The following is a 16,832-nucleotide window of genomic DNA, read 5'->3' on the forward strand; positions in this document are numbered from 1 at the left end:
CAAGCTTTCCTGTGAAGAAAGGAAAGTTTTCTTGTGCTATAATCTTATCTTTAAGTAAGCCTTCCGCTTTCTGCCAACAGAAAATACATGGCTATTTTAATTTTATGTAAATAAGAGATATATGGACAYATTTTAGGAAATCAAGATGTACTTAAATATACTCCATGACCTGTTTTAATCAGCAACATTAACACAAAATTTCAAAAGTCGCATTTCTCAGATTGTTTTGCGACACGRATGAAAGATAGRCTTTTCCAAAACTAGAACTGGCCATTTTTACAGAACGCGCTTTGTGCATTTCTATAAAGAAAATGTACWATGTATTTAGTAATGTATTTACTCAATATAAAAGGTTTTTGAGTACTGTACTAACTTTAAAGAAGTAGAGTTCTCAGTAATGTCTGTATGAAAAATGACACGTTTGACGTTTTAGTCAGATATTTTCAGATGTTTTTTTTTTCCTGCTCTCCKTCTTTTTGAGTTTAGTTTCAGAGGGCTCGACTGTTACGTCACAGTAGCTCCGCCCATCACAGGAAGTGTCCGGGTTGTTAGCGGTTGCTGTTAGCTGATGGGGGGGRAAAAAAGCCAAGCTGCGACGTGACTAAACCCGAGTTTCCCGTGTGGGAAATACAACCTTGCCTTTGTTGGAGACCTTCCACGACTGTGAGAAAGGTGTAAATAAATCTGAGGTAGCCATAGWGACGCTATGTGTGAGCTGTGAGGGAGAAGCTGTGTCATACAGGGCTTTGTTGTTGTGGGCTTAGAGTCGAGCTGCTATCTGAAGAAGTTGGGCTCTGCATCTCTTAACGCTGAGCTTTGAAGGTAAATGTAATAGATCGGACTGCAGAAACAGATTCTTTAAAAAAAAAAAAAAAGCCTTGAGCTGGTTACTTGTGTCATTTCCAGCTCTTTAGTAACCCGATGATTCTTCCTCATCCCATGTGGATTACGTCATCAAAACAAACCTTCACATCTTCCTCAGATTGTATCGTGTTGTCCTCAGAACTCAAAACAGACTGAGCGTCACTGTTTTCCTTTGGTTGGCTGTGAGCTCCCATCGGGTTTAAAAAAAAAAAAAAGAAAATCTCTGCAACTTGACGCGTCTGTGTCGCCTGTTATCCTGCAGAATCCAGCATGCCTAACGAGTCAGACCGCTTACAGCGCGAAGGAGACAAGGAGTTAAAGGATGTAACTGAGGAGACTGCGGAGCAGCAGGTCAGGGCCAGCACGCCGAGCCCCCACAGAGAGAACACGCTACAAGGTGAAGAAAACATTATGTACAGTCATATTCAAAAACTGAATGGAATCGTTAATTTATTTCACTATTTACTACATGATAGCCTTTATTTCTGGTCATTTGTTTTCTTTTGAATGTGCTGCTGGTTTTTATTTTATTTTAATGGAATAGTTTTACCGTGTATACTCTTACTATTTTCCTTTAGTACCATAATTAATATTTTTATCATTAAAAACATATATCAAGGTTTGTATACCTTCATATTTACTTGTATTTGTGTTCAAGTACTTTTTCAAAGTTATTTATTGTCTATTGTCTTGGCTTTTTTAATCAACCTCTTATAAATTTCAGAAACAAAATATGTCAGTTGATGCCTTTTATTAGTTTTTCAGGGATTCCTTGTTGGTAAAGAAGAGAAAAATGATCTTTCCTTCATTACAATCCTGCTGCCATCTATTGTGGATCAACAGATTCAGATGGGGTTTCTTGGGGGGGGGGGGATTTTAACCTGTTTATTAAAAATGTTGTGTTTTTTTTTAGATTTTTTTTATATGTATTTGTTTACATTTTGTTTTGAGTAATATAAAACAGGCCACTGCTAAAGAAGCTGGCTGTTTCATAGATTGCTCAATGCAAACATTGTATTGGGAAATTGAGTGGATGAATGGAGGATGTGTAGTAGAAAAATATAGACAATAATAGATTGAGAAGATTGTGAAGCTATGCCTATTCAAGAGCTTGGGGGAGATTCACAAGACAATTCAGTGCAGCTGTTGCGTTGTACCTCTCTTGAACCAGAGACAATGCCAGAAGCATCTTATCTGGGAGAATGAAAAAAGGACTCGACTGTTGCTCAGTCATCAATAGTCAAACAAAAGCATATTTCACATTTGATTTGGAAATTTARGTCACACATTCTGGAGGATGAGTGAAGAGGTACAGGATCCAAACAGTTTGAGGTCTTGTATGAAGTTTCAACAGTTAGTGATGATCTGGTKAGCCAGGTAATCTGCCACTGTGGGTCTACTGTGTTACATGAAGGCTAGTGCAACCATCTACCCAGAAACTCTAGGGTACTTTATGATTTCTTCTAATGAAACGTGTTTTGCAGATGCTGATTTTATGCCCCATCACGATCTGGCACCTGCCCACGTTGCTGAAAGAAAATGCTTCAATGATGATTTCACTGAGGTTGATCTAGCAACAAATTGATCTAAGCCCCACAGAAAACTTCACCTTTTACATTGAAGTGTAAAAAGTGAATGAATGTGGACCTTCACTTTTTAGTGCTAGCATAATACTATTACTATAAAATTAGATGGTACTCAGATAAAAAGATTACACTTTGGAGTTTATGCAGATAACAGTTTATGCAAAACGTGGATGCATGAAACCTTCCAATATTAACGCTATACATTTGTGTGGAAGTTGGGTATGGTGCTGTCTCTGCAGAGGAGTCTACATGCGTTTTTGGTCTTCCACTTAACATTTCTATAATGTAATGAATCTGTTTTCCTTTTCTTACAGCCAGCCCACCCAGGTTGGTTTCTGTTGAGGAGCTGATGGAGACAGCTAAGGGGGTAACAAACATGGCATTAGCTCATGAAATCATGGTCAACAAGGACTTTCAAGTCAAGCCCACARAGCTTCCTGAAGGAAGGTATGGGTTAAAAGCTTGATAGTCTTCTAGACGTTTGCCTTTTATTTAGATTTATTTGCTGGTGCAGTATGGAGAAAACTACTCTTTGTCCTGGCACAGTTTGGAGCACAGAGTGAAGGAGATTATGCACAAAGTATTTTGGGATCGTTTGGAAGCTCAGCTGAACGAGGATCCGCCGTCATACGAACATGCCATCAAACTCCTGGGCGAGATTAAAGAGGTGAGAATTGATCAGATCAAGGACGCATTAAACACTTGATTGCTTATTATCTGTGTTTGTTTGTGATATTTTTCTTATTATCAGTCTGTTCAAAGAGTGTAGTCAGTAACTGACCAGTATCAAAACATTTTTTTCTAGTGTGTTGGTCTAGGTCAGAACATGTGTTCTACAAAGGCAGCAAATGCTGAAGTAAAGACGTTCAAATACTATGAAAATATGAAAAAATTGTTTTCAAGGCTCCTATTAAATGGTTATAAGCATTTAATAGGAGCCTCTCGTTTACTCCCTTAAACAATAGAGTAACATAGCCCAAGAGGAGAGAAAACGGGCAGAAGATGGACGAACGAGAGCAGAAGAAAAGGCAGAGGAGCTCAAATTTAAAGCCAATGAGTGCAAGCCAGACTTGCACTCATTGGTGCAAGTCTGGCTTCAAAAGGCTAATTCTGGTACACTTTCCCAAGTTGCGCTTTAGAAAAAGGAATTGGACGATGAGATCAACAAAACTTGGTTTTCTTTGAGTGACAACTAACTACCTCCTTCATACAAATTCATCAACAGCTCTCCCTCTTTAGCACATATGGCTTATATATGACAATGTCAAAATGATATCTGTTACTGATCTCCTCCTTAGATTTAACGTTCCTTTCTCTTTCCAATCTTCCATCCAGACGCTCCTGTCCTTTTTGCTGCCGGGCCATGGGCGCCTGTGCTCCCGCATCGAAGAGGTTCTGGATCTGCCACTAATCCAGCAGCAGGCTGAAAATGGAGCTCTCAATATCAGCCAGCTGTCCCAGTTTGTCGTTGAGATGATGGGTTCTCTGTGCGCCCCCTGCAGAGATGAGGATGTCAAGAAACTGAGGCAGATCACTGAGATTGTTCCTCTGCTGAAGTGAGCCATGCACACACTATTATTGGCTTTGCGCTGGTCAAGCTTTGGTTTATTTTTAGACCCTGTAATTTAATCAGCGTGCAAGTCTGCTCGTTGCGAAGGGATGTTCCCTTGGTTAAATGGCAGCGTAGAGATGAACACAAATCATAAACATGCACATGAAGCGAGAGATCATTGACCGCCTTAATTCTGCGCTGCAAAATCAGAGTTAGTTGTTTTGTTTTTACAACAGTGTGCATGTTCTGCCTCCACTCAGGGCTATTTTCTCTGTGCTGGACCTGATGAAGGTGGACATGGCTAACTTTGCACTGAAGAGCATCAAGCCACATCTCATGCAGCTGTCTGTAGAGTATGAGAGGAACAAGTTTCAGGAGTTTCTGGAGAAACAACCAAGTAAGGAATGGTATCTTTACAAAACTCCTTTAGGTCGCACCACATCTGTAATTGTGTTACCAAGTCTGGGGTAGTCATTTCAGTGGTATTCTGTGTGCTAGTTTATTCTTGTGGACTCGTTTGCCTTGTGCTAAGCAGGTGAAGGTAACACAGTTACTTGATTGTGCTATAATATGGGACTATGTGTCTGAAAAATTCATAATATATCCTGTTAATATAAAATCAAAATGCATCTACCTCTAATTCTTTTGAATAGATGTCTGAAAAGAGAGTTTCTCCTCCTCAAATTCAGCTACCCACAATATTAATCCTACAAAAAGAGGATGTATTGATGTTGCTGCAGACATAAAATGCAAAAAGGTATAAGATGACATTATTTGTCCTAGTAAGAATGCTTGAGATTGGTGAAATGTTGACAAATACCATTCTGGATATCTGAATTATTATTACTTGGGATTATTACTATTATTACTTGGGAAAATTGATTAATGGATATTTTTGCTTAAAGTGCTTTCCTAATTATTAAACCCTCAAAAAATTGATTTGTTGCAAGTGAGCCAGAATCAGAATTCCTTTTATTGTCATTGTGCTCAAGAAAACACAACGAAATAAAAAAAAATAGCAACTCTCGAGCCAGTGAGTTATTTGGAAAACAGACAGAGGGAGAGAAACTATACTGGTGATATTGAGTAAGGATTTAAAATTCTAAATTTTCTTCTATGCCTTAAATCATACAAATGTGAGCCATTGCTTCCTCATTTTGGTTCACCTTCATTCTTTGGTTCTCCGGTTGGTCTGCTTGCTTTTCTGCTATGGAGTTCTGGCAACAGAGTCAACTTCCAAGCAGTATTTTACCCACATTTTTAGAAAGCCCAGAATTAGATAGTTTGGACCGAACCAGAATTTAGATGACTTCTTGCCACTTTTTAAATGAAGTGGACTATCCAGGAAACACCATCTGTTTAATTTAAAGCAGCACATTTAGCTCTGGTTTGAATGTGCACTTACTTCTCAATTGACCAGTCACACATGAGTTCAACATAAAATCAGCCAATTTTAACATCTGAAGTTCTCATTGAGATTCTCTTTTGCTGCTGCGAAGAATAAAAATGTCCTTTCCTGTTTAGATGCATTAGACTACACAAAGAAGTGGCTTGAGGAGACGGTGAAATCCCTGAGAGAAACAGAGAGTTGTGCCTCTGCCTCCAGTGACCCCCCACTTCACCCACTAAATGTCCATAATCATGCATACATTCGCCTGCTCAGGTGGGACCATGCGTCAGACCCTTTCCCAGAGGTAAATGCTCTGTACTTCCGGTCTTTGCTCACAAGTTTGGTTGAATTTTTATGTTTTTATTCTTTGCTCACCAAGGGAACCCCTTTTTTTTCTCTCCAGACAGTACTGATGGACCAAGTTCGGTTCTTAGAGATGCAGCAGGAGGCCGAGTGGTTAGTTCTACTCTCCTCTGTGCTTCTGATTGTCTACACTACCACAGGAGAAGCCATCTCAGGCCTGCCAGGACTGATGGAGACTCTTAAAAACACTGTCAGTGCCATGCTCACAGAAATGCACATGCCGTGAGTACAAGTACTTACTCTGGAGATTCTCTGATGTCCAATGTTTTCAAGTAAACAATAGGTTTTAACGTCTCAGCAGCTATTAAGTTTTTATGTTGTAGTAAGATCAGCTGTTTATAAACTCACCAAACCAGTTCCAAACTTCGAATTTCTGTGGGATTTAACTTGACCTCTGTGGGATTAGTTTGACTTCATTTGAGTTGTTTTGAACTCCATATGCTTATGCACACACGTCTTTTTTTCCCACATTTTGTAATGATACAGCCACACATTTCGGTGTATTTTATATAGTTTGTGAGAACAGCACAAAGCAATAAATAGTTGTAAAGTGGAAGGAAAGTAGATTGAGAAGTATTTTTAAAATAAAGCTAAAATGTGTGACCTTTTATGTATCTACCAACTTTGCACATCCAGAGACTCAGTTTTGCCTATTCGTCAGGCCAACTTTTCCAGAATAAATGCTATTTTGGTTTCGCCTGTGAAGTTGTTAATGCTTGTCTTGGTATATGTGATTTGGGGATTAATGTATATCCCTACTTTCATAGGGACTGTATTTTTCTTGCACAAATCGCACACTGAAGAAATTAAATTGCCATCTTTTTCTTTCATTTTGACACACCTATCTTTTGAAGGTAAACCAAAGCTAATCCAGAGAAAGCTCTGATATGTCTTAACTTCTGTAACTATGGGAACTGGGTTTACATACCTTTACTCTCTGTAGTCTGAACTTGTAATTTAGAGAATGTGTGTTTTGGTTGTTTTTGTTTTATTGAGCTTGGAGTCGCCATCTCAGTTATTCCAGACGGCGGAACTGCAGGCAACGAGGTTGAATTGTGTATCTTTTAGATAATCGACTCTGTAGAAAATCAATTGCCCAAAAAGTGAAAAATGTTTTAAATGTTTATTGCTGTGGTCTTTTTTGGTGCTTTTTGTGTGTACATGTAAACCATTTTGACCTCTGCAAAGATATGTGCCAGAAAGCAGAATAAAATTATGAATAGATTCTGTTTGTATTTCTTTTATATATACAAAGGAAACAAACAGGTTATTAACAGCAGTAATTACTTTCTGAATGTTTTACAGTGATTATCACCTTTCCGAGAAGCACGTAACTTTTTCGGCTGTGATTAGACAATATTTTAAAGTCTATTTTGTTGCTTTTYCAGGTCATTTAGTATGCAGGAGGCCCTAGCAACCATAGGGGAGAAGCTGTGTGTTGAGCTGAGTCACTGTTTAAGCCAGCATGGCTTCTCCTCATTCTCAGCTGAGAGCAAGAGCGCTCTTAAAGGGCAGATCTCAGCCGTCATCCAGCCAGACAACACAGTCCGTAAGCTGATGGGTACGGAGGCGCTCTTGGTTTCGTGTCTCTATTTGCTGATTTATGCTGGTTGTTTTGCTGTGACCAAAGATCCCTCCTTCTCCCCCACCCAGACTCTCGGATTCAGAGCTATCTACTGGCTGCCCTGGAGTCCAGTCAACACAAGACGCCGCCTCCTCTCCCCGGAGGCCTGGCGCCGGTCAGCAGAGAACTAAAAGAGCTCTCGATCCGCTTCGGCCGACTGGTCAACTACAACAAGCTGGTCTTCTCTCCGTTCTACCAGAAGATCCTGCAGAATATGTTGACGCCGGGGGAGAGCTCCAGCACAGAGACATAAACCCCCACAGATATGGAGGAACATCAGAGTGAAGAGTGGTCTGTGGTTTCTTTTTCCCCTCATTAGCAACGGTTTGGATGTAGAGAAAAGAGTTTAGGAGGCTGATCTTTAAGCTGGGAGGCAAGCGAGCCCTGCTGAGCGAGCACCTTCAACTGACTTGATTAAAACAACAGTCATTTCACTCACATGTACTAACGCAGTGTTGTTTCTTCATTGAAATATCAGACCTCATAAGTGTCACATTTGCAGTACCTATGTTTGCATTAATTTATTAAGCGTAGCTGCTAGGGATGGATAACTTAACTCCGTATTGCAGTTGCCATCACCGGGAACAGTATGACATATACATCTGTGCAAAATTATTCACCTCTCTTGAATTGTTACGCGTTTAGTCTCTTTGTAACCACACACTTGAAAACGGTGCATTGGAATTTTATTTGATAGACAAACACAAATTAGTGCGTATTTGGGAAGTGCAAGTTAAAGGATATGTGGTATTACCATTTTAAGCAAATACTTGAAAAGTGTGGAATGCATTAAGACCATTTGTTCGAATGCTTTCTAAATATTCCGTCTACTGGGGTATGTTTGTTGCAGGTAGCACATGTAGAGAATAAAGGTTTTCTGCTAATTCTTAGCAAAATAGTTAAAAATCAGACAAACTGGTGTTGAAAACGGATGTCGGCATCAATTTTCAATTAGTGCAGTGTCTAACGAGTTTTCTTCCAATATTGCCCTGTATGTATTTTCATCCATCAGCTGTCTTTGTGGAATAACTACATCAGCCTAGCATGATGCTTCCACCGCCATGTTTTACAGCATTTTGCGTGTAATATTTAGCTTACACGCAAATATGAAATGGAAGATTTTATTGCTTTTTTTTAACTACGGCTTTCTTCTTTCCACACTTCCATAAAGGCCAGGTTTGTTGTTTGAGAACATTGTATGCTGTATTTGTATTTAAATGTTAAATTATCAATATCTGAGTTACGTACTTCTTTGTACTTTTTTGGAGCTCTCTAAGACACGTTAGTCAACCTTTACAGATAAATAAATGTAAAAGGAATAGCAGAGACACAATGGTCCAATAAATAAACTGTAAGCCAGATGATCTTAAAAATTATATTTAAGAACATAAAAATTCCACATATAGTCTAGCCTAAAGTTTTCGTGTCTGGAGGCTGGAAGGCTTCCATCAAGATCTCCAAGTACAGAAACTATAATCTCAAAATATAAAGGGTGGGAGTGAGTCTATTGCGTCCTCAACTTATTCAGAGAACAAGTTTTAACGTTTTTAATTGACAACAAAGCAAAGGATGGATATGGATTCAGTCCAATTCATTGAAGGGAACTATGGAATTAAGGGCCAATTGTGGTTTTCAGTGTTACTGAGTTTTAGTTCCAGTTTAATTGTATTCACTCATTGTTAACTTATTGTTGATATTTTCAGATGTTCAGCATATTTTCCTGACAGTCTGACAGTTATTTATGTTTATGTTTGAATTTAAAATGTATTCGTATCAATTTATCACATTTTTCTGCTTGCTACTGTTCTCATATATCACATACTGATTATTTTGGCTTAATTGTTATTTGTCTTAAGGTGGAAATTGGATGTTCCAATAAAGAGTTGTTTGCCTTCACATTAACAAGTCTCTCTCTTTTTTAATATCCTTATAAATCCTTCATCTGCCAGTGATGTCATCTGTAATATAATACACTGGAAGATAATTGTTTCTAACACCAACAAAATGAAAATTGTAAGAAAGGATAGTTGCATAATACATTCAAGTTGTTTGCATGTAACGCACCTGTGAGCYAGTAGATGGAGCCAGAGCTCCAATTTAAAATCGTTTAAAAAACAAAAACTTCCAAAATGCTCTTTTTGTTTTTACTTTTAAGTTTTAACTACATTGGAAAAAGTATTGTCAGTTTTTATTGCATTATGACCTTAAATCAGTTTGCACATAAGCAATAATATAACAAGACACTGTAACAACTGTCAAACATGATGTTTGTAGTCTAATCAAATAACTGTTTTTTTGCTGTTGGTGCATTATTAAAAGTGGTGAGAATAATAAATTCTTACACAAAACAGCTAGATGGTTACAGTGTGACATCAATGTGTTTCAAAAGAACAATGGGCCGAAGCACAAATTAGAACAAGTTATAATTGTAAGACTTTTCAATATTAGAAAATGTCTGATATTCCTCATGAAAATTTCTGACATTATTATGAGAATGTTTGGGATTTTATAAATGTTTTTTTTTTAATCTGAAATATCTAATATTGATATTCTGTAGATAGAAAATGTGAACAGGAATAGAGCAAAAAACAACAACAACAACAACAATAATAATAATAATAATAATAATAATAATAATAAAATTAAAAAAACTTCTCAAACACAGAAACAAAAATTAAAATAAACCGTTTTATGCCTTTAAACCCAAATATCAATATCATGTTAGGTATGCCGTTTTAAAGGCACTCACTACTGACTAAACAGCAGGAATATTGGGGTATTTTAGTGCATATAGTCCTGTCTTTATCCATCACCCTTTGTGAATTACAAATGGAACATTAAATATGTGCATTTAATTTTTGTTTCTAAAAGGTCATGAAGTTGCTAGTAAAGCAAGAATTCCTCCAAAATGATTAGAAACCCACAATTAATATGACAGCCTGTATGTAAACATAAGACTGCAGTTAGCTCATGGAAGTTTAGAAATGTTTTGACTCGCCGTCAGTGTGACTCAGAGCACTTTTACTCCTCCTTCTCCCCTCCCCAACATTCCACACATGCGGAGAAGCAACAAGCTACCGAACCAGCAGCAACAAGCTAGCCGCCAGCAGCTAACTCGGTCGGGGGGGACGAGGCGTGTTAACATGCAAAAGTTTAGAAACTCCGATATTCGCCTCGACTAGACACGATATTAATGTTTAGTGAGACCCAAGACGGCCCTCTAAAACATGGACCATAGTTCGTTTTTGTAAATGCTGTTGTTTTTGCGTGGCTTTGAGCTTCAAATGTGCGAAAAGTCTCTCGGTGTGTCCTCCTCGTCGTTGAACAAGATGGCAGCAACAGCAGCACCGTTACAGAGTTTGGCTGTGGTGCGGGTGTTCGTTGCTAGCCTGCTCTTTGACACTTTGAGTGATGCGATTTTCTGGTCTTACTGAAGGTATGTGGTTCCATCTCTTTAAAAATATAGCCGAATACACTTTCCGTATTATATTTGTTGATGGGTAATCGTTGTTTTAAGGTCCGTAGGACTTCGCTCGTAGCTAGCTTGTTTGCTAACTTCAGTGTTATCTTTTCATAGACCGTTACCATTGAAGGTTAACCAGTTTACTCAAAACAGTTTTTTAATTAAAGTAAGTGCTAATTTCTTGAGTTATATTTTAGCTATTGTTTGGTTGTGGTTGTGTATATTTTTTTAATGTTAAAAATACTTTAAGTAATTGCTAAACAGACAGTAAAGTGAGCTTCATTTGTTTATTGAAGTGAACTCGAAATGGGTTCCCCCACACACCATCAGACGGCTATTATTTATGGTTGTGTGACAAAAGCACTTTCAACAGGTGTCTTGGTGGGGGGTTGCCCATCCCCCAAACTCGCACGTACTCACGGACACACACACACACGCAAACACACACTCCCCTTCTCCTCCCATATGTCAACTGTCACTTAGATTAAACTGTAGTAACTGTGAGGTGTACACATTTACCAAAAAAACAAACGCCAGCTGAACCCACGGACATGTATACACACTTCTGTATTTGTGTTTGTTTGCCCTCTGTGAAGCTGGATCTCTATTTCAGGCCAATCCCCTGGGATATCAGGCTACACAGTTTGGCAGGAGGTGTAACAGACAAGACTGTCCCTCAAAAGACTGAGAGCGAGCACAGCATGGATGACATATTTACACCATGCCAGCCCCATGATGGTTGCCCGTCTGCTGTGGTGGCCGAAATTCTTTGTCAGTTGCATCATTAAGTTATTAACAGTGTTTGCTTGACTTGCAGTTGTGGGTGGTGATTGGGTGTAGTAGTTTCCAACAGTGCATAACTTGATCTTTGCTTACCCATGAAGAGGGGTAATTATATTTGTAGAAGATGTCGGCTGCTGGAATTGTAATTAGAGAGCTTTCGGTGTGCTTATGGAGTTGGTTAAAACTCACTTGCTTTGCTTGTCACAAGAAAAAGAGGTGTGCTCCTTGTAAAGCTGGCTAAGAGGCACACCCCACTGCCTGCCTGTCTGAGCCTGTGTGCAGCTAGTTTGGTAGTCCACTGTCTTGTTGTTGAGCTGATTTTTTTTTAATGCATTTATTTGTTTTCCCTTTAAATTGACCGATTTCAGGAATGTTCATGTGACATTTGATTGAGCTTGAAATGTGAAGTCTTCTGAGTCGTAAGTCCAGGCAGGCACAATCTGTGTCTCTGTTTGGGAACTTTCAGGAAGTGTGGTTGTTGATCTGATTCTCTGCCAGTGTTCAGCTTGTTGACATGGTGCAGCTACGTTCTGCAGTGAGACGAGTGCTCCTCTCATTGCATAATTTTCATATTGTGTATTTGGCTTTTTTTAAAAATTGCTCAGGTGCACCAGTTTCCTTGCAGAGATGAGTCATCCAGTTGCTCTGATCAGCAGGTCAGATTCTGAAGAATCTGACTTTTCTGTTCTTTGAAGGAGTCAAATCAGAGGACCCTTTATCTTTTCAGCATATAAAAGCAAAAATATAAAAAACAGAATACTGATTAATTTTAAGGCAACGTCACAGTTTTTGTATGTTCACAAAACATTTGTAAATGTTTTGTAAACATTTACAATAACCCAATAACAATTGGGTTATTGTTAACCCAATTGTTATTGGGTTAACAATAATGTTAACCCAATAATGGGTTAACATTATTGGAGCCTGTAAACAACAACAACAAAACCCAAAACAGATTCTGCACCATTACAGAATGACTACCATGCTGTAGGTACTAGAGCTGTAGTGATACAATAATCTCACGATTCACAGCATTCTGCTCACGATACGATATATATTGCGATATTCAGCAAATGATACAATTTAATATACTTTTGCGATTTTCTGAAAGATTTTAGAGGGACAGAGTGATTTTGGTGACATTTTGTGACTGTTATAGAGTTGGACTGAATTAATTTAACTGAAAACTGATTAAAAACACCAACTACACAATACCTGGCTCTGGTTGGACATGGACACAGACTTAAAGTTAACAGCTGGACAAAATGAATCAAAGACGTGATGAGAAAACATGTTTCTTTTAATTGAAACGGTACAAACTGTAGCTTACATGCATTTGTAAAGTAAATAAAGTGCACCAAGTACCCTGCTCTGAATAGTTTGGTACCTGTTTAACTTTGACACTTAACATCTGAAGGAATCTCTAAGCCTGATGACCTAATCACTCTCCCGGTGAAGCAAGCAGTGAGTGAGCAAGGTGACAGTTGGATGTTACGATACTTGCGGATGAATATAGATTTTTTTTCTAGGAAAGAAAATATCGATAAATATCACAAAATCGATATTATTACACAGCTCTGGTAGGTACGTAATCGGCCCATGCAACATGAGCGAGTTACGAGTTGGGGTCCTGCTGAAGGCTGTCTAAACAGTAAATGAACAGTAAGTTACGTTAGGAAAGTCTCTTTTGTGGTCTTAGTTCTAACCCAGCTGACATTCCTAAAACAACTACAGCACCATACAAATATTTCTTACAGCTTCTCCTTTTGAATCTACACACATGTATATACAGAGTATTTGTGCTGAAAAGGATTAATTTTGTAAATAATAATCTGTCTTCTAATTTCTAAAAATGCAGAATTTGGTACAATTTCTTAACCTTGTCCCACACACTTTCATTGGACACTTTTAGAGAACTATGCTATAGTAATGTATCACCAAATGTAATATGAAAAAAATCATTTTATAGTATTAGAAATTACCATGGGTTGTTTTCGCTCAGAAATAATTTCCGCTGAAAAAAACGCAAACCTATTTTCACTATTTTGTTCTTGTTGTGAGTTGACTTTAATGGAGATGAATTGATCTGAATTTAGAGGTCAATTCCCGATTGTGGGTATTAAAAAGAAAAGCATTTAAATTGATGTTTTTTCTTCTTTTTTTTTTTGCATCACCAGCATTACTTAATCAGCAGTTTCAATGTCTTTTAATATGTGCGGCAATTGATAGCGTAAAGGTTAGTTTCATTTTATTTGTCCAGCCAGTTCCTCAGTGCATAGGAACTGGCAGTGCACTGCCTGTTAGATTTAGAGGCACAGTTTTTTCATTGTATTGCTTTGTTTTGGCTTGGTAAAAGTCACATTGTTGTGACCATATACTGAAATTCCTGACAAATAGACATTAGTTTTTTCTTTCTCTAGTAGGTTTTGTTTTTTATCCCTAGACATTTCACACAACAACACTGAGAATTGTGTTGTCCATAATGGCATCATCCAACATAATTTGCTCAAAATTCTTTGGAATTTCATAAAAAGAAATTTATAGACAAAGTACATTGAAACTAAATGGGGACATTGTGGTTATCCCTCATTTTTCTGTTGAAATCAAAGTAGATTCTTTATCCAAGAACCCAGAGAAGTTTTTTTTTTCTTTTTGTTATAGCTCCTATATCAAGAGGCTCAGGCTATAAGGACAACTGGAAAATCTGTACTGTAACGAGGTAAACATTGATCGGTACGTCTTTACTTGTAAAGCTTTGTGGCCCTAAAAATCTGTGTTTGAAAAACCAGGTTGTGCTGTTTTCTTTATCTTCTTAAAAACTCCAGTTTCTTAGTATGAACACACCAAAAGTTATAGAGAGGGAGTTAAAATTTGATACATGCTTCATTGCACATTCACTTAAGATTTTGAAATGGGGGAGAAATTAGTCTTTCTGTTGTAACAGTGGAAAGTCACCAGGTTGCATCACTTTAGCTGTTGCATTGTTCAGATATTACTTCTGCATTTGACAAAATTTTTTTGGTCTCTAACACATCAAGTTAAAATTGTTTTCCTGAAAAGGTCAGATAGTGACTTTTTCTTCATAGTTTTTGTATCTCGCCTACATTTTAAAGAGCAAAACAAAAGTCTTTCATATAATCGGTACATTTGTAAAGATGCCGCAGAGGTGGAGAACACTCATCCCACTTCATAGTGTATCATGTTTCCCTCCGTGGTGCTGTTTGCTATGTGCCGTTGGTTTGTGTGAAACTGACCCTGCTGTGTGGCGTGCAGGGACTAGCCATACATGTGCTGGGCTTCCCCCATCTCCAATTACAGAATACTTGTTCCCTTTTCCAGTAAGAGTGACATGAAGGCCTCCATTTATTTTTGCTTTGGTGGCTTTTATTATGGGTTTTTTTTTTTAACCCACAACGTATCTCTGAGGGGATAGTAGGAGAAAAGGTGACATTTTGAGTTTCACCACTTCCTTTGAACACTAATCTCAGGCAAACTTGAGTGTTTGTATCGCAAACGTTTTAAAATGTGTAAAAAAAAAATAAAAAAAAAATAAAAAAAGCTAATAAATGCATTTTTCTTTTAAGGTATGGCCTCACAAGCCTTGGTCTACCCATCACACCTGCACTCAGCTCAAACAAGTGCCTTAGGAAAGAGCAGCAGTGGTACCAGCAGACGCACAGGTGAAGTCCACCGCAGTAATAACACCAGCAGAGCCTTTGAGCATCGACTCCCGGCCAAGACATACGTGATTGGAATCAATTACGGTATTGCATTTCCCAACAACGTTATCCCGTCCTCAACTGTTGCCGAGTTAGGAAGGCCGAACAGGGGGCAACCGGTTGGGGAAACGGAGCAGTGGACTTTGCAGACTGCAGGGATACAGCAAGCAGGACCGGCTGAGTGCCAGGATCAGCTGACTGTTAACCAAGGTTTTGAGAGGGAAGGTGGAGGTTTGGACTGCGGGCTTCTTGCTACAGCCTGTTTAGGAGCAGAGTGGGAGGAGGCCAAAAACAAAAGAGCACAAGTTAGAGGAGGTTATATCAGCCTTCTTGACTCAGGTGTCCCCCAGGTATGTGAGGAGAAGACGGGTGAAGGTGGGGAACAACAGCGGGAAAGTAACCGCATCAGAACCATGCAGATAGTGGAGGACGTACCTGCTCTGCCGTCACTTCCTCTACCTGTGGCCATGTTGCAGACAAGCACTGGGAACAATGCAGACACTGTTCGAGTCGGGGGTGGGGGAACTCTGACCGCTCAACATAGCAGGGTTGATGAGGTGACCGGCCTCAGCGTGGGGGTCAGTGGGACTGAAACCAGCACCAATGGCAGTAATGAGGTTGTGGCAGGTGCCACTGTGAACAGAAATGGATCAGGAGATGGTGACTATCAGTTGGTTCAGCATGAAGTCCTTTACTCGCTGAAGAACAGCTACGAGGTTCTGGAGTTTCTGGGTCGGGGAACCTTTGGTCAGGTGGTGAAGTGCTGGAAGAGGGGGACAAATGAAGTGGTGGCCATCAAAATACTGAAGAACCACCCCTCCTATGCACGCCAAGGACAGATCGAGGTGAGAATGTTAAACACTTAGTAATTTTTGACCATAAAATGTTTGTGCTTGACACGTACACTTTCTGAATTATTATAGCATTTTAATCAAATTTGGTTCTCTAATTGGCAGGTGGAGATCTTGGCTCGGTTGAGCAGTGAAAATGCAGAGGAGCACAATGTGGTGCGCGCTCTGGAGTGTTTTCATCACCGCAGCCACACCTGCTTAGTGTTTGAAATGTTGGAGCAAAACCTCTACGACTTCCTGAAGCAGAACAAGTTCAGCCCACTGCCTCTTAAAATCATCAGACCTATTCTACAGCAGGTAAAAAGGGCTTCTACTGGAGAACTAAATGGCAGCCAAAGATGCATCAGTCAGGCTTTTACCGGCTGATACAGGTTGATGTTTTTTATTGGAGTGTGTCCTGCAGAGGCAGGCTTTGGCTCATTTGGATTTCTTTTTTTTTTTCTCTCAAAAATGCAGTAAAGCTATTTAGGGTTGTTGATGTGTTTACAGACCAAAAAGCACAAAGTTTTAGTTTTGAAGTTTAATAGAGGGCAGAAAGCATTTAGTTTTAGTAAATTTGAGCTGCATTTCAACAGTGGAAAAAACTGATCAAGAAACAAAATGGCAAATTTAGGTTTTTAGTTGACTATTTGATGCA

At 38.9% G+C, this 16,832-nt stretch overlaps 2 protein-coding genes across 5 annotated transcripts in view; both read left to right on the plus strand.

Annotated features, from left to right (window-relative positions):
- The first annotated feature begins 512 nt into the window (after positions 1 to 512).
- tcp11l1 (t-complex 11, testis-specific-like 1) lies at positions 513 to 9,280 on the plus strand. 3 transcript variants are annotated; one of them, XM_008411694.2, is made up of 10 exons: positions 513 to 689; positions 1,127 to 1,261; positions 2,765 to 2,897; positions 2,997 to 3,117; positions 3,786 to 4,006; positions 4,263 to 4,399; positions 5,527 to 5,696; positions 5,796 to 5,977; positions 7,144 to 7,316; positions 7,409 to 9,280. In XM_008411694.2, exons 2-10 carry the CDS (start codon positions 1,135 to 1,137, stop codon positions 7,630 to 7,632), a joined length of 1,488 nt encoding a protein of 495 aa, XP_008409916.1. In that variant the 5' UTR covers positions 513 to 689; positions 1,127 to 1,134; the 3' UTR covers positions 7,633 to 9,280. The 3 variants fall into 3 exon arrangements, with proteins under 3 accessions (XP_008409916.1, XP_008409917.1, XP_008409915.1); XM_008411695.2 differs by having other exon boundaries at positions 513 to 672; XM_008411693.2 differs by having other exon boundaries at positions 514 to 822.
- A 1,166-nt stretch (positions 9,281 to 10,446) lies between these two features.
- hipk3a (homeodomain interacting protein kinase 3a) overlaps positions 10,447 to 16,832 on the plus strand; it is a 31,247-nt gene continuing 24,861 nt past the window's right edge. For both annotated transcript variants that reach the window (XM_008411696.1, XM_017305454.1), the window contains exons 1-3: positions 10,447 to 10,815; positions 15,210 to 16,189; positions 16,301 to 16,492. In XM_008411696.1, coding sequence (XP_008409918.1) covers positions 10,791 to 10,815; positions 15,210 to 16,189; positions 16,301 to 16,492 — 1,197 coding nt within the window. In that variant the 5' untranslated portion in view covers positions 10,447 to 10,790. The remainder of the gene's footprint in view (positions 10,816 to 15,209; positions 16,190 to 16,300; positions 16,493 to 16,832) is intronic.

This window comes from Poecilia reticulata, linkage group LG6, assembly GCF_000633615.1.
Source record: "Poecilia reticulata strain Guanapo linkage group LG6, Guppy_female_1.0+MT, whole genome shotgun sequence".
Classification (NCBI taxonomy): Eukaryota; Metazoa; Chordata; class Actinopteri; order Cyprinodontiformes; family Poeciliidae; genus Poecilia; species Poecilia reticulata.